At 38.0% G+C, this 22813-nt stretch overlaps 1 protein-coding gene across 2 annotated transcripts; it reads left to right on the plus strand.

Annotated features, from left to right (window-relative positions):
* Positions 1-1131: 1131 nt before the first annotated feature.
* LOC107646903 (CASP-like protein ARALYDRAFT_485429) lies at positions 1132-20453 on the plus strand. Of its 2 annotated transcripts, XR_015902666.1 has the most exons (4): positions 1132-1511; positions 19352-19484; positions 19599-19902; positions 20334-20453. XR_015902666.1 is itself a non-coding variant. In XM_016351048.3 (3 exons), the coding sequence occupies exons 1-3, from the start codon at positions 1363-1365 to the stop codon at positions 19791-19793; spliced, it is 477 nt and encodes a 158-aa protein (XP_016206534.2). In that variant the 5' UTR covers positions 1132-1362; the 3' UTR covers positions 19794-19939. The 2 variants fall into 2 exon arrangements, 1 of the variants encoding a protein (XP_016206534.2); XM_016351048.3 differs by lacking the exon at positions 20334-20453 and having other exon boundaries at positions 19599-19939.
* The last annotated feature ends 2360 nt before the right edge of the window (positions 20454-22813 follow it).

Raw genomic sequence — 22813 nt, forward strand, 5'->3', positions numbered from 1 at the left:
GGGTTGTTGGACACTTTGGACTAAAGGAATTGGATTGCTGGCTGAAAATACTGATCAATATTTTTCTTCATCTATTACTTTCTTAGTATGTGTACATTTGCCAATGAGCCTTAGCTTACATGGCATATCTCCCCCTCCCCATTTCAAAGGCGGGTTCAAATCCTAGGGATTGCAATTGAGGAGAAAATATGGTAAATGTGTGAGGAGAAATAATTGATTTTAAGAATAATAGATAGATAATAGATCAAATTTATTGTCAAATAAAATACTGGTTCAGATTATCCGGCGGGTGCAATAAGTGTGGCTGTGTGGGGAAACCAATGATATATGAATTATCAATTCTTGATATTACAGAAATGCTATTTTCAGAATTTAGTTAGTCAAATTCCTTAAACGTTAAGCAACTCTTAAGTCTTATGCACATCCTACATATGTTTTCACGGGCCCTGTGGGGGAGCAAAATTTATTTTCGTCCGTGTGATTGTGTGATTGGGCCATGTGAAGGAGGAGGATGCTGAACTTGTAATCGGTGGTGATGTAACAAATCAATGGTGGAGGTACCTGCAATAGTAATGCATAGGTTGTGTAGATCTTGTATGAGATTGTACTTGGTCATGCCAGTACAATATTATTACAATAGATTCACGTAGCACACAAGTCACTCTAATTTGCGAGTTTGAGTGGATTTCTATATGGCTGGCATACTCTTCTCTTGTCTCTTTAGTAAGTATCAACTCGACTACAACTGCTTCATTCTCAACCTAGTTGTTGCTAGCTCTGAACTCGAACTTGCTATGTGGAGAGTTGTTCAAGGGAGTTGGTCAAATACGTTGTTTAAATACAATTTTTGTTAATACTTGTAATTATGGATTGAATATGAAGTACCACGCTTAACTTTTGTTAATATTAGTCGTACATTTTCTCAATAAGTAAGAGTTAAGAGTTAAGACCCACATATGTACTCGAAATCACTCTGCACATTCTTAGTTGCAAGGCAATATGTGAGGCCCACAACACCTCTTACCTAAACGGTTTCATTTTCATCACAAAATTACTCTTATCTCTTCTGCGTTGTGTCTAAGTCAATTGCAAACTGCCAACAAAACAAAAGCAAATAATACTACAAAAACAAAATTCAATTTATCATGTGACTAATATGCTGTTCCATTATCTTCACATTCATGTTCATATTCTTACTCACGGTCCCTGACTATTTTCCTTTTCTACATTTCCCTCAATATTCCCTTTTATTCATTCTTTTTTAAATTTAATAATTAAGAGAGAGAGAGAGAGAGAGAGAGAGAGAGAGAGAGAGAGAGAGAGAGAGAGAGAGAGAGAGAGAGAGAGAGAGAGATTAAGGGCATGTTTGGAAAATTTGGAATGGAGGAAGTTCCAGGAGCGTTTGGCACAAGCGCCAGCTTCGCACTCCGTTTGGGGCAAACCGTCTTTTCCTCTGCTTCCCTTCTCTTCATGTGCTTGGACGTTGATTTCTATGCCTACACTGTTTTCTGGTACCCTCTTAACCTTCATTGTTTATTTTCTTTATTTTTTTTCCCCATATGATTTTATGTTCGTTCATTGATCTTCCTCGTCCCCCATTTCCCTTTACGATTCTGGGTTTTCGCTTTCTTTATTTGTTAAATCTCGTCCCTATTTCATGAGTTTTTCTAGAACAATTTACAACTGATTAGTGCTTCCTTGACTTTGAGAGTTGCATGCTTTTGATTTTCATGAATTCAGTCCCGTATGATTTTTATGTTACGCTGTTAGACATTTTTCCTGTCAACTTAATTGAATACACAATTGAAGTATAAAATCAAGTGTAGTATAAAGATAATTTTTTAAACATTCTTTAATTGATGGAAAGAGACAGAATAAGTTTCAATACTTTTATAGATTAATAGTATAATTATTAATTGAAAATTTCAAACATTATGAAAAACATTTCAAAGTGACCGACACTAATAGTTACTCTGCTAAAATATTGTATGTTTTTATTATTATTAGCATAAAGTTCTTTTTTCAAAAATTTATTAAACTTTTAAAATATCTTTAATATTTAAATTAAATAGAAATATCCAAAAATATTATTCTTTCAAAATCACGTTTAACAAAAAATTTCCTAACACAGATCACTACTACATTGGCACTGATATATAATTTTAATCAAAATTAATTTGCAAAAAAAAAAAACCTTCATACTAACATTTGTTTATAAAAGTTAATCCAAACACACAAAATCACTTATCAAATCCAATTCAAAATGAAAATCAATAAAAATATACTAATTTAGATTAGATAATACTATGGTGAAGAGTATTTTTGAGTGAATAGTAAAAATAATTCTTTTTATTATGAGTAACAAGAAAAAAAAATTACACATGTTCTTTATTAATACAGTGAGAATCTTCACTCTTCACTCAATTCTTTTTCACTAAAAGAAAATTCCCATTTTGATTCCAAAAGGAATCAAACCCAATCTAAGGTGCATAATATGAGTATAACTAAAATTAATTACTTGATTAGTCCTTAATAATTAATTCTGTCAGACACTTAGATCATTTGTTCCGTCAACTTTAATGGAGGTCAAAATAGTCATTGACAATTCTAACAGAGGACAAAATGGTTCCTAACAACTCTAACAAATGATAAAATGATCCTTGGCTCCCTCTGTTCGTAAATGACACTGTTCTCTCCCAATTTTCATAATATCTCGTATAACCTTAACATTCATACTTTCCTTCTTCACCTTCATAGTCTTCTTCTCCATCTTCTCCTTTCTCCTCTTCAGCTCCAAAATCAAGTCATGGTGTAACTGCCACGCATGTCACACCTACCTCAACATGTCATGAACCACACACTTTTCAAATATCTGTGACTAGTTACCCACCTCCTCCTCACTTCGCCCACCAAAAGTATACACCTCCACATCCTCGATAACATCACTTTCAACCCCGACAACGTCCACCACATCCTCAAGATCAAGTTCTACAACTACCCTAAGGGCACGTCTTTTTCCATTATCTGCCAAGCAATATGGATTGTTGGACACTAGGACATCACGAGAAGATTCTCCTTCAACATCATATGTAAATTCTCATTTGGAATGGACCTCAAGTGCTTCATTCCTTCTCTTTTTGGGTCCAAGCTGGTAGACAGTTTCAACCTTGCATCCAAGCTATTAGTATAGCAAGCAATGTCACCGTCACCGCTCATATGGAAACTGAAGCGATTACTGAACATTAATTCAGAGAAGAAAATGAAGGAAGCGATTGGAGTGGTGGACAATGTGGCCATAGAAATAATAGGGCAGAGGAGGAGGGAGATGACGATGACAACGACGGGTCTTAACAAATCGAACTTGTTGTATAGATTTATGGGATCCATCGAAGACGATAATTACTTGAGAGATATAGTCATTAGTTTCCTGAGTATGAATTGGTTGAAAACAAGTTGATGATTTTCTTCTTTTGAACATTGAAGTTGCAAAATATACACATGTAACTTGAAGTTGCAATGTTAGAATGTTAGGGTTATGTAAGATATGATGAAATTTGGGAGAGAATAGTGTTGTTTCTGCACAGAGGTTGTCAAGGACCATTTTGTCCTCTATTAGAGTTATCAAGGACCATTTTATCCTTCGTTAGAGTTGACAGAACAAGGGACCTAAGTGACTGACGAAATTAATTGTTAGGGACCAATCAAGTAATTAATTTTAGTTGGGGATTAAAGTGTTTGGTTTAAAATTCTTTGAGGACCAAAATGGGTATATACTCATATTATTATTAGTTAAATTACTATTTTAGTTCCTAATGTTTGGAGCAGATCTTAATTTAGATTCCAACGTTTCAAACATATTATTTATGTCCTAAAAAATTTTAAAGAGATTTAATGTTATCTTATAGGTAAATTTGACACAAAATAGTTAATGGAGTGAGTTATGTGAACGTTAATAACGTAATTGTTAAGTTATATCTTCTTTCTGTATTAGAGAAATACAACCAAAATTTTCTTATAATACCGCTTCTTCTCAATCTCCTTGTAAAAAAGAATTCTAAATTCTAATAATTAATCATCAACACTCTAGAATCAAATGAAAAATTTTTACATTACTGAATATTAATGGGTTGATTTTACTTATGTTCTGAAATAAAATGTTATTGGCTCTTTAAGTTAATTGTTCATATTAAATTTGACATTAGGACAACATTAAATCAGTTTAAAATTTTTTGAGACTGAAATAAGACGTTTAAAACGTTAGGGACTAAATTAAAATTTGATCCAAACGTTGAAGACAAAATTAATACTTTATCCTATTATTATTTTATTATTAAATTTAAAATTTTATTTATAATATATTTAAATTATTACTTTTTTTATCTTATTCTTATATTATTATTATTTAGTGAAATATTTTGTGAATATAAAATAAGATTTATTTATTTATTTATTTATTTTACCAACCGATTTAAAAAAAATTAAACTGCTACCATCCAAAATGTTATAAATTATTATTTTAGATCAGATTAACTTTTTCTTTCAAAATTAATGCAAATTGTACCTCGGACATCTTTAATAATCACCCTCACTCATTCTTCTTCTCTCATCATCTCTAATAACTATAGTTATCAGAATTGAATTGATAATCAACTTGATCATATGACCAGGTCATTGATTTAACTGATAAATCACTGATTCACCTAATTGACTCGATCATAATTTAAAAAAATATAAAATTATATAAATAAAATTAAAATTATATATTAAAACTTAAAATGAAAATCTTTACAAACATAATAATAATAATAATCAAATATTAATTTTTAGACATAACTAATGATACAAAAAGAGATAATAAAGTAGTTTTTAGTACAAAATACTTTTTCCATTTAAATAAACAAGTGCAAGTAAAAAATAACACAATCGATAAATCAAGTTTAAGTGATCTTAAAATTGACATCTATGTTTTCATAGGACAAATTTGAAACTTGATCAATATTTTTCTCATTTTGATTTGCATCTATAACTTCCATAAGAAACGCTGCATTATGCAGAACATCAGAAACAGAAAAAGAAGGGTTTGAAGAGAGAGCTTCAATAAACTAGTGAAATGAATTAACTTCATCTTATTCTTCCATCAATGGATCAATTCTACACACCTCTTAGAGAGATGCAAGAGCTTTATTTATAACAGAGTTGGAGAAGAGAGAAAGATCAGATATCAGAATAACAAGTCCTAATTAACTGTACCAAACTGATTTTGTTACTGACTAACTCTCTTATCTCTTATCCCTTAAGATACAACAACAAAAGATTTAGCATTTTTTAAGCAACAGAATAACAAGGTTCAATAACAAATTCAACTCAACTCAGTTATCCAGCAACAAATTTTACTTCCAGCAACAACCACATTTATGATATATTTAGCATCAAATTCAACTTACAGCTGACAATAAATTCTACTTTTAGAATTTTAGCAATAAATTCAGCTATGATATCTATGATAACTTTCAGGTAGCAACAAAAATTTAAACGATGATAACTTTTAGGTAGCAACAAAAAAAAAAAACTCCAATTCTCCAAATATGATTTACAACAAATTAACATTAGCTAAATCATAATTTCAGCAACAAACTCAACTTTCAACAACAAAGTTAAGATGTACTAATAATTTATAGCAATGAAATTGAAAGAGAAATAACAAGGCTAAAGCTGAAACTCACCTGGGCAGAGAGACGAAGCAAGCATTGATGGAAGACATGGGCCGAAGCTGAAACCCTAAACCCCGACTCACGGTGGAGGAAGCGTTGACAGAGCACGACAGAGCTTGCGATGAGCTTGAGGCAGCGACGAACTTGAGGAGTTAGCGACGAGCTTAAGGGAGAGAGTGGTGAGGGAAGAGAGAGGTGAGATGGGTTCTGGTTCTGGGTTAGGGCACCGGCCAGGTGGGGAGTAAGTGAGGGAGAGAACAACACCTTTTCTTTCTTAAGGAAAAAATAGTAAAAAACATAATCCGGTTCGGGTAACATGAACCAGTTTGGATCACCGATTTTCATAGAACCAGCCAGGTCGAACTGATTTTCATTGGGTTCACTGCTTAAACGGTTCGACGAGTGGCTCAATCCGGCCAGATGATCGGGTGTCCGGATTTCCAATCGAACCAGCCGAGTCGAGCCGGATTTGATAACTATGCTAACAACACACCTCCTTAATTGATATCAATATCAATAACAATGTCAACATCCTCATTTTTTCAATATCACCTCACTCTTTTGTCTCTATCGTTGCACCACTTATCCCACCTCCTCAACACCCACAATAAATTCCACTTGCACTTGCTTACTACCAATAATATCATTCTTTTCAATAGCAAATTCGATAGTAATAAAATATCATCATATTATAATGAGAAATTGGATGGTTTTGAGCGAATTTTTTTAGTGGTTCTCACACTTCTTTTGCCTTCCTAGGACGCGAACCACCTTCTCATCTTCACAATGACTTTCGTTTAAAGACACTTCTTCTCCCTGGCTCTAATGACAGTGCAAAAGTTGGAAGTGCGCCTTCATTCGAAGATATTGTCTCTACAATGAGCTTTGATAACCCTACAAAATTCATCAGTAGTTGGAGTGTTTTCACGTAGTCTATCTGGATCTGAATTTAGATTCATTTAATATGTAGCTTGTGTGAATATATTATTTTGCTTTAAAATTAATTATATCTGTCAACGTTAGTCTATTTTTTTAAATAAAATTTTTGCAATTAGAAAAAGAAAGATTTTACGCCATTAGTAACTTATATTTTGTCAAATTAATTATTATCTTATATGGCTTTTTTAGATAAATATAGTTGATGATTTATCCAATTTAGCATTTATAACTATTCCGGCCCAACCTATTACCCGGGTCTGGACCTGAGCGGCCGACCCGACGGGTCGCGCAACCCGAGCCAGGAGGGGACCTGCCTTCCCCTCCTCATCCACGTGGAGCCTGGACAGCGAGTAGAAGCTTCCAGGAAGGTGGGCCTGGCCACAAGGGGCCCACCCGAGTACGGATTATAAGAGGGGAGGGACCTACCCCATCCCCACAGGTACGTCACCTACTCTAACTCTAAACCACCACCTCTTGTACCGATACTGACTTGAGCGTCGGAGTCCTTGTAGGTGGCACCACCACATTGTCACTCCGCGGATCCCAGCATGCAACCTCCTCCAGACTCACAGTTCGCGCCCAGGTCCTAACCCTTTCGAGTCTCTGCTCAGCTTCAGTCTGTCCCGATCCACCATGCCCCCGAGCAGACGAATATTGGCGCCGTCTGTGGGGACTTGACGCGGATGGATTTCCTTTTGGGAGAGGAAGGAGAAAAGGCGCGCGAGGAAGAGGGAATCCGTCTGATGAGCAGGTTAGCTTCCGTCGCCTCTTCCTGAGAGCGCACAGGAGCGCAATCCTGTAGAGACGACCCACCCTCAAGCTCACATGAGAGACGTCCCTTTGGCGGAACAGGTGATGACAGTGCAAAGATCATGCGAGAACTGTGCCACCGGGTGCAGAATCTCAAAAGAGAGTTGGCAGCGAGGGACCGCTATCGTCCTGAGCACAGTAGAGACTCTCGTCCCAGTCTATCTCGCACCAGATCTCCCCCAAGGAGGTCGAAAACACGAGGAAGGAGCTCCCGAAGGAACGATGAAAGAGTTCGAACAAACGTTCGGTTGCACACCACCCAAGATAGATCGGAGGAGCATAGAGAGACTCGCAGAGAACTGCACCTTACCACCAAGCCCGTCTGGACCATGTAAGAGATCCAGAACGTGACAAGAGATTACATCAATGATGAGGAGGTTAGCCAGGTGGTGGTAGCCAATAAGCAGCAACCGATCAACCCACCTCCCTGCCAACCCATGTATGCCGACAAACCAAGAGAGATACCGAAGGAAGGGGCGTCGGGGAAGCAATCCAAGCCGTTTCCTTGGGTTGGGAAGTTCATGAACTTCACCCCCCTCATGACCCCCATAGCGGAGGTTTATCAATAGATTGCGGAGAAGGGTATCCTATTAAAACCCCGATAGCTAAAGGACAGGACATACAAGAACAAGAGCTTGTATTGCGATTACCATAAAGGTTTCAGCCACAAGACACAAGATTGTTTTGATCTAAAAGACGCCATGGAGTAGGCTATTCGCGAAGGCAAGCTGACTGAGTTCCCCCAGTTCATAAGGGAGCTGAGAAGAAGAGAACGTGAGCGATCCGAGGAAGACCGAAGCCGTGCCGTAAAGCCAAGGCAAACATCCAATGAGAACCATGACAACGGCCCAACGGTCGTCGTTAACATCGTAGTAGGACGAGACGCACCCCCCAGGTCAAAGTCGGCAGCGATGAAAGATGCCAAAGTCCTAGCCGTGTCAATAGGAAACCCCAAGGCCCCGTCCAAGGAACCTCCCGAGATATCCTTTGGCCCAGGGGACCGATGGTGCCACGATCACCCCAAAAATCTACCCATGGTGATCACGGCGATGATCAGGATGAGCTTAGTCAAACAGATCCTCATTGACACAGGAGCGGACTCCAACATTATGTTCAGAAATGTATTCGATGCCTTGGGGCTCAGGGAAGCCGATCTCAAGACCCACCAACATGGCGTCATTAGCCTAGGTGACAACTATATAAGGCCCGACGGGATAATCAGTCTCCCGATCTGTATTGGAGCCGGCGAAAGTAAGAGGTCGGTAATGGCGGAGTTTGTTGTTTTGAGAGACTCCACAACTTACAACATAATCCTTGGAAGGAAAACAATCAATGAATTCTCAGCGGTCATATACACCAAATTTCTAACAATGAAGTTTGTGGCTGACAACAGAAGTATTGGTTCCATCAAGGGAGACCTAGAAATGGCAGTCGCTTGCGACAATGCCAGTCTCTCTCTAAGAAAGAAGTCGAAGGAAGCGTCTGGGGTGTTCCTGGCTGACTTAGATGCAAGAGTAGACGACAAGTCAAGGCCAGAACTCGAAGGCTATTTAGAGAAGTTCCAAGTCAGCGATACGGAGGAAAAATTCACTTTCATGAACAGAGACCTCCCCCATGAGCTTAAAGGACCCCTTATCGAAGCTGTCATAGCGAGCGACGACGTATTCACTTGGACTCCGTCCGATATGCCAGGGGTGGACCTTAAATTTGTATCTTATCGACTTGCCGTTAAACCAGATGCTAACCCGGTGGCGCAACGAAGAAGGAAGATGTCCCAGGAAAGGGCTAATAAGGTGGAAAAACAGACTGCTAGCCTACTGGAGGCAGGATTCATCAGGGAGCTGGAGTACTCGACGTGGCTGTCAAATATGGTTCTCGTTAAAAAGGCCAATGGAAAGTGGAGAATGTGTGTCGACTACTCGGACCTCAATAAAGTATGCCCAAAGGACTCTTTTTCCCTCCCGAACATCGACGCTCTAGTAGATGCGGCGGTAAGATACCGATTCCTGAGCTTCATGGATGCATACTCCGGGTATAATCAAATCCCGATGCACCATCCCAACGAAGAGAAAACGGCATTCATAAAGCTAGCAAGAACCTACTGTTATAGAGTAATGCTGTTCGGACTAAAAAACGCAGGAGCCACTTACCAAAGGCTGATGAGCAAAATTTTTAACAATCTCATCGGCAAGACGGTTGAGGTATATGTTGATGATGTCTTGGTGAAAATAGCTGAACTCGGCAACCTAGTTGACGACCTCGAGGCCGTCTTCAAGGCATTCCGAAAACACAACATGAGACTCAACCCCCTTAAATGCGCTTGGAAGCTGTGAAGTTCCTGGGCTTCATGATAACCCAAAGAGGAATATAAGCTAACCCGGACAAATGTGAGGCCGTCCTTAGGATGACGAGCCCAGGATGTGTCAAAGATGTGCAGAGGCTGGCTGGGAAGCTCACGGGCTTATCTCGATTCCTCGGGGCCTCTGCAGCAAAGGCCCTCCCTTTCTTCAATCTGATGAAAAAGGGAATAGCCTTCGAATGGACGCCGGCTTGTGAGGAGCCATTCAACCATTTCAAAGGAATACTTTCGGCACCCCAGTTCTCGGCAAGCCAAAAGAAGGCGAAACCCTGTTCTTGTATTTGGCAGTGACAGAACAAGCCATTGCAGCCGTCCTCATCCGAGAAGAAGACAAGATCTAGCAGCCAGTGTATTTCATCAGTAAGGTGCTCCAAGGGGCGGAGCTAAGATACACCAAGTTAGAAAAATTGGCCTACACCCTGTTGATCTCATCTCGAAGGTTGAGGCAGTACTTTCAAGGCCACTTAGTCACACTGAGAACCGACCAAGCTATCCGACAAGTTCTGCAAAAACCCGACTTGGCGGGCTACATGATGACGTGGGTGGTCGAACTATCCCAGTACGACCTGCAGTATGAACCTAGACATGCGATTAAGGCCCAAGCGATGGCAGACTTTCTCGTGGAAGTGATGGGAGACTCGCCCGGGAATACGGATACACGGTGGAAGCTCCATGTCGATGGAGCCTCCAACCAAGCGTTTGGGGAGCAGGCTCAGCGAGAGTGATCTGTGGGCAATCAATCAAGTTTGACTTTCTGGTTTCTAATAACCAGTCTGAGTACGAAGCCTTGATAGGGGGGCTGGTCCTAGCTAAGGAAGTCGGCGCATTGAAGGTTGAAGTCAATAATGATTCTTAAATCGTGACTTCCCAAGTCAACGGGAATTACCAAGCCAGAGATTTTTTACTTCAAAAATATCTAGAGAACGTGAAGAAGTTATGTGAAGATTTTGAAGAGGTAACGATCTAGCACGTACCCAGGGAAAAGAACGCTAGGGCCGACCTCTTGTCAAAGCTAGCAAGCACCAAACCTAGCGCCAGGAATCGATTTCTATTCCAAGGAATAGCGACAGAGCCATCAGTAGCTCTGTGCCTCACCCAAGGGTTGAGTCCCCCCTTCATGGATGGACCCAATTCTTCATTTTTTGGAAGGCAGAGAACTCTCGGAAGACGAGAAGAAGGCCAGAGTAACAAAGAGAGAAGCAGCTAAGTATGTGGTGATACAAGGGCAGCTATTCAAACGAGGGCTCAGCCAACCTCTGCTGAAATACTTACGCCCCAATCAAACGGACTACGTCCTAAGCGAAGTCCATGAGGGGTCCTGTGGCCACCACATCGGAGGAAAAGCATTGGCCCAGAAGCTCGTCAGAGCGGGATACTACTAATTTGATAGTCAAAAGGGGACACGACAAGCAAAATAACCAACGCATTCTAGCGAACAAAAATGGTTAGAAGGAAAGGCACAATAACGGCCTAACGGTAATCATTCACGACAAGCGTTCTAAGAAAACTACAAGTCCAAAAGATAGATTACAAGGTAAGGCACCACATCGGCCTAGTCAAGGAGAATACAAAAGTACAAGCCCAATTAAATAAATTACAAGTTACTTCCTCAGAATGTCGACTATCTTACCATCCTGAATAGTCTTGAAGGCCCAATTGCCGAGGTGTCAAAGTTGGGAGACAGCAGCTTGACATGCGCCTTGATCGCCTCGTCGGTACCTCCAATCACCTCGCTAGCATTCTTGACAATTTTCTTGTTCTTCTTCTTTAAACTGGCGATTTCCCCCTTCAGGCCTGCAATCTTAGCCTTGGCAGTATCTGCCGATGCAATGGCCTCGGCCAACTTTTTCTCCAAGTCAGCAATCTTGGCCTCCACCGCAGTCGCCCGACTCGACGCGGTGCCAAGCTGGCTCTCCTGGGTCATCTCCCGGTCGGCAAGGCGAGCCACTGTCCCATCAAAAACCTTCAGCTTCTCTTCTGTGTCTGCCAACTTGGTCTTGGTGGCTTCCATCTTAGCTTTCAAACTGCCGATCTCCCGTAGTGTCGAGCGGTACTTGCCGTCTAGGACCCCAGCCTGGGCTAGAACGGGTTTCGCTTTACTCGCGATAGTCGCAGCATGGAGCATACAATGGTAAACCCACCTAGCCTGAGAGGCAAAGTCACCACCATGGAAAAAGTCATCGGTTCTTAGCAGAAGCTGGGAGTCAATGAATCCCCTCGCATCGAAGTTCTTTTCCATAACGGTGAGCCCCCCCTCTGAACTGGGCGTTGCCTTCCTCTTCTTAGGGTTCTCCACAATGGTCAGGTCGGGACCCGCCTCATCTTCAGGTACCTCCTTGAAGGGGGGAACCACACCAGTGCTAGTACCAACGGTTTCCTGAGGAGGCGGTCGTGATTGAACCTCGGATGCTGGGGAAGACGGAGCCCTGGCAGAGTGGGTTTCCAAGCTATCATCATTGTTCCTCAGAAGGAACTGGGCCATCAAGTTGCTGAGACCTACCAGCTCGGCAGCCATTGACACTGAAACAAGAAAGCAAAGCCCAAACGTTAGAACGTTAAACAGGTATACAAGTCGGAGCAAATAAGATAAAAAAAAAAAAAAAAAAAGCAGGACAATCCGGTGACTCACCCACATAACTTCTACCCATGTCACGGTCACCCATCAACAGATGCGGGTTATGGTTATTCTTACTAAAAATGGCCAATAATACATCGGCGATGTCCTGGTTTTGCTGATTTAGACCCTTATAAGTACTCCTTATAAAAATGTTAGCCCTGGCACCGAAGTTTCAATAGGTTAGTATCCGGCATTCCCCTTCTAAAGTCATCCAGAAGGGATGCCAACCCTCAGCAGGCCGCACTTTGAAATATTTTTCCTTGAAGCCATGGAACGAATCTTCGAACAACCTAAAGATCCGTCGACCATGCACGGCTCGGAAGGACTTGTATCCTTTTTTATGTTTTCCTTCTTTTGAAGGGTTAGTCAGAAGAAAGTAGAGGAAGACCTCTACCGAGATCGGTAGCTCTAAGTATTCGCAGGCCATCTTGAAACAGCGAATAACAGCCTAGCTGTTCGGATGTAACTGTGACGGCGCCACATCGTATAAGCAACCTGGGGGTGTTCATATTTATGTGACAAATGCATTCCCGGTCCCTCAAAACGAACGTGTCGTAATGCTCCTCGTCGGAACCCCCTCTGCAGAGCAGATCGGAGTTGCGAAAGGGTTATCTTAGAGGCCATGTCCATCACGTTAGAAGTAGCCCAGATATAATGGTCTACGGGATCTCTCGGAATTGGGCTCTGCGCCATACCTACAGTTGGGCACCACTTAAAGTTAAACTCGGGAGGTCGGCACATCGAGAAAAAAGAAACTAATGCTACGTTCTGCTACGACTCTACTGTACACTGATCTACGATCAATTAGAGGTTAAAATTAATGCACTTAATAGCAACCCCCTGTAAACTACCTAATAGTGACGCACTAATCACAGGCGAGACTAATCATCAACAACAGAAGAAAATAGCGCAATAATGGCGGCAGAAGCAAAAACAGAACCATAATCATCTGTAAGGGTAAAAGCAGTAGAAACTTACCAGGAAATTATGGAAAAAAGAAGAACGAATTCCGGAGAAAGCACAGAAAAGCTTGCAAAGGTCAAAGGTAAGAAAGGGAAGAATGATAGTAAAGGCAGTGGATGGGAGATGTATGAAATAATGAAAAGCGTCAGGGAAAAATGCAGGGTAGTAACTGACAGAGGGAAGCGCGAAAGCCAAGGAAAAAAATAGATTTTTCACCCGAGTTTTAAATTAGCCATAATGAGCATTAAATGCTCGACGCGAGAATCGAGGCGACATTTCTAGTAACGGGTAAAGGCCACGTGCTTTGGGGGCACGGACTCCATCAAGTATTCCCGACCCCACGAGAGCTCTACTGGCGGGGGCAAGTAGTTCAAACGCGCCAGGTACGAGCTACGCCATACCTGGCACGTTGGGGGCACTATTCCGACCCAACCAATTAGCGACCCGGGTCCAGACCTGACTGCCCGACACGACGGGTCGTGCAACCCAAGCCAGGAGGGGACCTGCCTTCCTTTCCTTATCCACGTGGAGCCTGGACAGCTAGTAGAAGCTTCCAGGAAGGTGGGCCTGGCCACAAGGGGCCCACCCGAGTACGTATTATAAGAGGGGATGGACCTACCCCTCCCCATAGGTACGCCATCGACTCTAACCCTAAACCACCACCTCTCGTACGAATACTGACTTGAGCATCGGAGTCCTTGCAAGTGGCACCACCACATCGTCACCCAATAGATCCCAGCACGCAACCTCCTCCAGATTCACAGTTCGTACCCAGGTCCTAACCCTTTCGAGCCTCTGCTCAGCTTCAGTCTGTCCCGATCCACCACACCCTTGAGCAGATGAACAATAATAATAAATGAGATCACTGTTATATAAATCATTTAATATGAAATAGCATAATTTGTGATTATAATTAATATATGTATTTGGCAATGAGGGTGAGGTTAAAGCCTAAAGGTGAGAACAACAACAAAATTAGAAATTCATTTAAGGGACCAAATAGAAGCAAAATATTAAATAATTTTTATATTATTATTTATATTTTATGTTAGATAAAAGTTAAGGTTCAAAAATATATTTTAATGATTTTAGTATTTTAAAATATATTCGATGACAATGTACCTTATATGGAGGAAAAATTAAGGTTGTGAGAAGCGGACTGGTCATTGAATCGATTGAGTAACTAGTTCAATAATTCAATGGTTTAATTAGAGTCGAACTATAGTTGAACCAGTTTAATTAAATATACACTAAAATTATAAAAAAATTCAATATATAATTTTAAATATTTAAGTTCAATAATTTTTAAACTAATAAAATTCAAAATTTGATAATTTCAACCAATAAATTATCCATAATTTATTATTAAAGTTCCTAAACAACTTTAAATATCAAAGTTTATAACTAAAGAAATAAAAACACATATAAATGACAAACAAAAAATATTCTACCACCAAAAAAAACATTGAACAAACAAATTTTTTACTAAACAAAGATACTACTCATCAAAAATCATAATCATCATTAAGTGTTCCAATGTCTCCATCATAAACAGGTAATCCAAAGCCACCATCTTCAGAAGTACTATCAAAAGAAGCTATATTTGAAGATTCAATTACAACATCACGCATATCCAGTTCAACTTCCATGTCTCCTCCATCTAATAAAATAGAATAAAAAGTCAATAAGAAATCAAAATTAACAACATATATCTTTATGGAATGAAACAAATTTTGCTATTTTACTTACCATCAGAATACGAAGGCATAGCATTATCAGTATATATTAAATTTTCAATGCCTTCAACATCTCCATTAGTAAATTCAGGATCATCCTCATCTGTCATTACCCAAAAATCTATCGTGTTATTAATGCGTTGAATGTCAATTGGATCATAATTCTTCTTCTTTTGATGCAACCTAGATTGAAACCGTAGGTTATAAGTCACATAAACAATGTCACTTAGTTTTTAATACTCTAATCGGTTCCTCTTCCTTGAATGAATTTGTTTAAAAAGGCTCCAATTTCTCTCATTTAGATGAAGAAAATGTTTGATGAAAAAGACGAATTGTCATTTTTTATAAATTAGGAGCACTCCCACCATGTAGCCTCCACCATTCACCTACATAGATATAAAACTTAAATATTGTTTAATGTTCATCACTCAATATTTAGTAAACTTTCAAACTAAATTGAAATTGGAAAAAAAATAACTTACCAAGTTCGAGTTTTTTTACCGCTCTCTTGGTACTTTATCTCTCAAATTTTTTTTTACAATCTCAATACAATTGTATCTCTTGCATTGCGGCAACTGAGTCATCGCAAAGTGTTTCAATATCAAGCAAATGAGGTAAATATCTCAAGATATTTTTCTTATCAACAAAATCCTCGTTATAAAAAAAACTGGATTTAAAAAGTACGCCACTGCATGGAGATCCCGCCTCAAATGCTTATCCACCGGATTTTCAAGATATTGGTGTAAGACGTATAAGCAGCTTTTCAATTTCTAAACATTGGCTTGATAGTATTTTTGGCTCTTTTCATGTCTTCATACACGTATCCCAAAGAAGATTTTTCATCAACATTAACAATCCTCAACAACTTAATAAGAGGACTAACAATTTTCACACTGATAACAGAATCTTGCCAAAACTTACTATCCAACACAATTGAACTAACAATCTTTCTATTAGTACTTTTGGTTAATTTATGAGAAGTAAAAAATTTGTCCACCATCAATGCTTGCAAATCTTTCTTGTGATCATATATACTTTTCAAAGTAATGAAAACAATGACAAAACATGTGACTCCTGGTCGAATAATTTCTTTCCAACTATTTTTTAAGCCAAGACAAGAAGATCATATGATTGTAAACACAGTCACTTTTGAAGCACGAGAAGCAAGATCATTTATGTGAGGAATACTTGCAATATCTTTCAAAATAAAATTGATGCAATGGACAGCACAAGGAGACCAAAAGATATTTGGATACTTTTCATGAATGAGTTTTCTAGCAGATACATAATTAGCAGCATTATCAGTGACCACATGCACAATGTTACTAGGCTCAACCCACTCAATAACATCAGCAAACAACTTAAACAAGGTATCGGTAATTTTTATCATATTAGAAGCATCAACAGACTTAATAAATAACATTCCAGATGGACAATAAACTAAAAAGTTAATTAAGGTTCATTGCCTTTGATTAATCCAACCATCTGCCACCAGTATACAACCGGTATTTTTCCATGAGCTCCTATAATTTCAACAAGCAACTGACACTCTTTCTTAAGATTGGCTGACAAATAAACTCTCATTTCATCATATGGCGGTCCCTTGAAACGAGGTCCAATTGCAGCAATACCATCCAAGGCAAGCTGAAAGTAAGGTGTTTGAATTGCATTGAAAGGAATGCGTGCATCGATGATCTATTTTGCAAGCCCCAACTTAGCCTTGTCCACAATTTTTTATTGGCCAAAACACTTTTCAAAGTCGGTTGACACTTTAGAGTAGTCATTTTCTTAAAATAACTTTCAATTTGTATATCAACAATTGCTCTTTTTTGACTTTGTCTCCCATTATTGTAGAAACAACAGGTTGTACAGGGTTAGGCGATGCTTGTATTTCTACACCATAAGACTTCCTCAAATTTTTTTTTTCATATTACTTTTTTATTTTTTACCAAAAACCTTTTGAATTGAAGTTCAACCTCTTCAGTGACTTTATTATATACTTTAATTTGTCCAGAAATTTTTACAAGATGATATTTCATTATATATGTCCCCCTCCATTATAAGTATTCAAACAAAAAAATATATGTATATTGCGCCTTGTAATTTTTGTCATACGTCACAGTGAAATATTCTCAAGCTGGTTCACATTTTTCTCGAGAGGAACCGTTTGAGATTCTTGGACAACATTGTCTTGTGGTTGTTCCATCTAAATTATATACAATATACGAATTACAAATTACATATAGCGAAATAAAACCTCATCCATCAAAATCCAAAATTCAAAATTGAACTTATCACTGTTTTTGAAAATTATATCAAAATTATATTCGTCATTACAAGAATTCAGAATGATTAATTCATATAATTAACAACATAAAAAAATTAACTGAAAAATTGAAGAATTCACTGCGGCAATTTATATAATTAACCAACAAAATAAAAAAAAGTAACTGAAAAATTGAAGAACTCACTACGGCAATTCATATAATTAACAAAATTAAAAAAAATTAATTAAAAAACTGTAGAACTCATTGCGACAGAGAGAGAAGAGAAGGCTTACAGTCCACGACAGCAGAGATAGATGTTCGACAGGACAGAGGCGGCCGATGACAGAAGCTTCGAACCGACCTCTGACGACGATGACGATAGTGATAGGAATGGTGGAGATGTTCCTTGCTCGTTGGAGGAAATTAGAGTTGGAAGGGATAGAGAAATGTTCGTGACTTCATTAGCAACGTTTGAAAATTCGGACTAGGTTAGTAGGTTTTCTCTTTCTTTTTTTTTCTAGCGTTCAAAACAACGCCGTTTCTGACTCAGATTACAAAACTGGGCCTTAAAAAAACCCAACCGATTCGGTCAGTTCACCAATTAATCATCGATTCGGTCGATTTTTTGATCGATTTTTACAGGATGATTTTGAAAGTCAACCAGACCGATCAGATGACCAGTTTTCAATTAACCCAGTCAAACCAATCAATCCGGTCCGATTTGTAGAGCCTTAGAAAAAATCATCAATAACTGTATATGAAGTGAATTTTGAACCATTGGCGGAGCCTCGTGCAACCATCAAATTTTCTTTACAAGTATACATTTTAATTTAGTCTCCTTACCATTTTTATTTATTCTTTGTTTACTGTAAATTGTTTTTTTTTGTCCTCTCTCGAAAAGTTAATCTACCTCCACCGTTGTTTTGAATCAATTTAATTTTTAATATAATGTTGTTATTTAATTAATAGATTGAGTGGTGAGTGGTGACTAGCTATCGATTTGGTGATGGAAGGGGAACGGTAGAGGTGATATTGAGGAGTAAATGATGACTTAGATCTTGATGATGTTGATGTTGACGAAGGAGGTGGGGTGTTGGATATAATGAAGGAAGATGTGAGAATATAATTAGGATGATGATAATGATGTGGTTATGAACTTATGATAGGGACAATTTTGAAAGTATACATTGACTAATTTTGACCATAAAAATTAAATAAAAAGGTATATGTATTTTAATGTTAGGAATAAAGTTTTAGGAAAAAAATTAAAAAAAATTTAAGCATTAATAGAATTTATTGTTTTTGGACATCATTTTTAGCCATTAGTTTTATTTTTTTTTTCTTTAATAATCTAACAATATATTTTTAGTCTATATTTTTAAATATTGCTAATTAACTGCGAACTTTTTAACATTTCAAAAAATATATTATTATTATTATTTGACTTAACTATCAATCTTTGGTCTTTGGTGAGCTATAAAAAGAAAAAAATAGTATAAGATAAATGAAAGAAAAAAAAAGATTTATGTAAAAATTAAATAAATTCAAAAGAAATTATTCTTACTTAAAGAATCGTATTAGATATATAACTATTCTTATTATTTCCTCCTATCAACTTAAATTTTTAAATTTTTGAGAGAAATCGTATCATAAAAGTTTACGCTATGTGGGCATTAAATTATGTTACTAATGCTCTGCAATTTTGTGGAAGTGTTGGCATGATGACAGAGGTGTTATTCATTCTTTCTGAAGAGTTTATATGTATACCATATTTTATAGTTTATAATAAGAGGTAAAAGACTTGGGAGTGCACTTTTTATACTTGTTCCCAAAGTTGTATTAGAACTTAATTAGAAGCATCTTGGTGTTTATGCTATGTAGCTTATCTTCTATGCATGCCTCAATAGGAGGATTTTCATCCTTTTGCTTTTGTTCATGATATTCAACAGCTATTTGGTGACAGTCATGGGGTTGGTAATTCCGTGGAGCATAACATTGTTGGTCGTAGACGCATACTCTGTGTTTATAAAATGTTTACCTCATCAAAGAAGACTCATATTCATGATCCTTTTGGGTGACATGGTATGTGCAAATTATGACAAAAAAGAAACATTATTGCTGATATTGACCAACTAAAAATTAACTTTATTTTTTCTATAATGCAATAATGAGAATAGAATATGTCACATACTTCAGGTTTTGTCATATCTATCGCTAGCGGCAGCGTGTTCGACGGCCGGCGTCACAGATCTCCTGCTGGATGCGGACGGATCCTATTGTCCGCCAAAGTTGTGCAGCAGATATCAGTTGTCTGCTGCTATGGCCTTCTTGTCCTGGTTTCTTTCTTCAGCTTCTTGTCTGTTCAACTTTTGGATTTTACCGTCTTTGTAAATTATTTTGCTGGCTGTTCATATGTATGCAAATGATAAGTTTATTTTTTCTTTCAAGGGAATAAAGTTGTGATGAATATAGTCAATAATAATGTAATAATTGCTTAATTGCTTTTAGTTCAAGAGAAAAAAGAAAATTGAAGTTTCTATCGTGGTTCTCAACCTTTTCCTCCTAAGCATCCTTGCACAGCCAATAATAATGTGGCAAGATGAATTCTAAACTTAACATTTTAAATTTAAACTCTAAATTACTGTGTTTGGACAGTGTTGTCCATGCTTGATTTGATGATATAGTTGCTGAATTTTGGGGTTAGGTTCTCCAAAGAAGTAGTTTTAGTGAAAATGAGGATTTGAGTGTTGAAATTTGAATTGGGGTTTGATGAAGCTCAAAATTACCATTTTTAATTTTAATTAGATGATTTTGAATGAGAATGAAGGGCTCGATTGGTTATTAATGAGGTGTTTGTGAGTTAAATTGCGCTAGGAGCATTGTACCCAAATTATGGGATTTTAATCGATTGTGTTGGGATTGGTATTTTAGCGCTTTTACCCCCCGATAAATGGATTTTGATAAACTCAAATTGAGGGTTGATCATTAAGGTTGGTATTAAATTCTGAATTATGTATATTTTACTACATAATAATGAGCACTTTGCCAAAATCCATGATGATTCTAATTTTTTTTTGGCAACAATAATTCTAGATAACTAAATTTAATAGAGATAAAGTATGTAATGTAATAGATCAAGATCAAGAAGATCAAGTCACACTTGTTAAGTGACTGATAACCCTAGCTTATCTTGTTTTCAGTTCTGTTATTTCTGTTTCAACAGAATTGTGGTAGCTTGCTATATATATAGCAGAGTTACCTCATATATTGTATAACATTCAATCACTCAATGATAGATCAACAATTCAGTTCATCTCTCTCTTCCAGTGAACATTCTTTCATGGTATCAAGAGCATAGGTGATAGATTCATGGTTTCAATCATCCCTCATCAGAACCCACCCGCTTTTTCTTCTTCTTCTTTCCCTTTTTCTCAACCCTTTACTGCACCTGTTCTTGGCAAATTGACTGAAAACACCTTTTGAACCTGGCAGAAGCTTGCCCTTCACGTTATCAATGCTAATGGACTTACTGATTATCTTTCTGCTGACAAGATTCCATCACAATTTGAATTTGAATTTGCCAGAGAAGCGGGTACAGAATCAAAGGCTTATACGACTTGGAAGCAAAAAGATGATTACCTTATGACATGGCTCCTCTCTTCTCTGGACCTCACATTCAAGAATCGAATGCTGGATTGCAAGTATGCGCATCAAGCTTGGACAACTATCACTGAATATTTAGCAAAGACCTCCAAAATCAAGATTCAGCAATTGAAGAATGAATTAAAGTCTGTAAAGAAACAAGGTATAACAGCAAATGAGTATCTCAAGAAGATTCGAGAAATTGTTGATTCCATGGCATCAATAGGCTACACTCTTTCTCTAGAAGATCATATATCAGCCATTACAGATGGCCTTAAAGAAGACTATGCTTCGTATCTCTCAACAGTAATGGAAAAATCTGAATCTATTACTATTATTGAAGCTGAAGCACTTCTTCTTGAACATGAAGAAATGATTGAAATGTTTAAAAAGGCTGCTTTGGGAACGATACAAGAACACTATACTCAATCACCATCTTCCCTTCCCAGGCCACCGAATACCACAAATTATGCTCCAAAAAGAGATCGAGGAGGAAGAATTCTAACAGAGGCAGGTTTGCAAATTCTGTTTCTAGACCGATTTGTTAAGTCTGTGAAAGGACCGGTCATACTACACTCTCTTGTTTTCACCGCTTTGATCAACAATATTAAGCACCATCTTCTAATGCAAGAACACCAACCCAATCTGGAATCTTGCCACCCCCTACTACCTATCACAATCCAAGGGCTTACATGGCTGCTCCATCCACTTTTTCATATGCAAGCTAGCTTCGTGACACGGGAGCAAGCAATCATATCACAAATGATGCACACTCTATTTTGGCTCCCTCTAAATTTCTTGGTACAGACCAACTCCTTCTAGGTAATGGAACAGATAGTAGTATCTCTCATGTTGGACACTCATATTTGGTGAATTTAGCTTCAAACAAATATTTTCTTTTGAATCAGCTTTTACTTGTTCCTGAAATTACACAAAATTTAGTGAGTGTACACAAATTTGCCACTGATAATGCATGCTTTTTTGAGTTACATCCTAATGTTTGTTATGTGAAATCTCAGAATGTCCAGGAGATTCTTCTACAAGGAGCTCCATATAATGGAGTGTACAAGTTTGATAACATTGCTGTTACAAAATCTGCACCTAAGAATAGTCATATATCTTCACCAAATTCTAACTCTTGTATTTCAGTACCTACGGTTTATACTTCCCAATTAGATACTTACAATTTATGGCACAAATTTTTAGGTCATTGTGCATCCAAGACTGTTGTTTCTGTAATGAATAAGTGTAATCTACCTATTTCCTCTGCTTCAATAAAATCTGGTGTTTGTGACCATTGTTGTCAGGCTAAAATACACTTGTTGCCTTTTTAATTAGATGATTCAATTTTTATGCCCCTTTAGAAATGATTTACAGTGATATTTGGGCCCTGAACCATATACATCCTATCATGGTTTCACATATTATATTTCTTTTGTGAATGCTTACACTCAGTATACTTGCATTTATTTACTTTATACCAAATCACAAGCTTTTCAGGCTTTCCTTCAATACAAGGCTGAAATGGAAACTTTCACTGGTTTAAAATTGAAATAATTACAGACTGATCATGGTAGGGAATATCTCTCTAATTCCTTCACACGATATCTAGCTCAAGAAAGAATATCTCATTGCTTCTCCTGCCTTTATATTCATCAACAAAATGGGAGGACAGAGAGGAAGCATAGACATGTGACTGAAGTAGACTTGGCACTTTTAGCCACTGCCTCAATCCCTTTAACTCACTGGGATGATGCTTTGATTTCTGC

The sequence above is a fragment of the Arachis ipaensis genome, chromosome B1 (assembly GCF_059453495.1).
Source record: "Arachis ipaensis isolate K30076 ecotype BB chromosome B1, ASM5945349v1, whole genome shotgun sequence".
NCBI classification, from domain to species: Eukaryota; Viridiplantae; Streptophyta; class Magnoliopsida; order Fabales; family Fabaceae; genus Arachis; species Arachis ipaensis.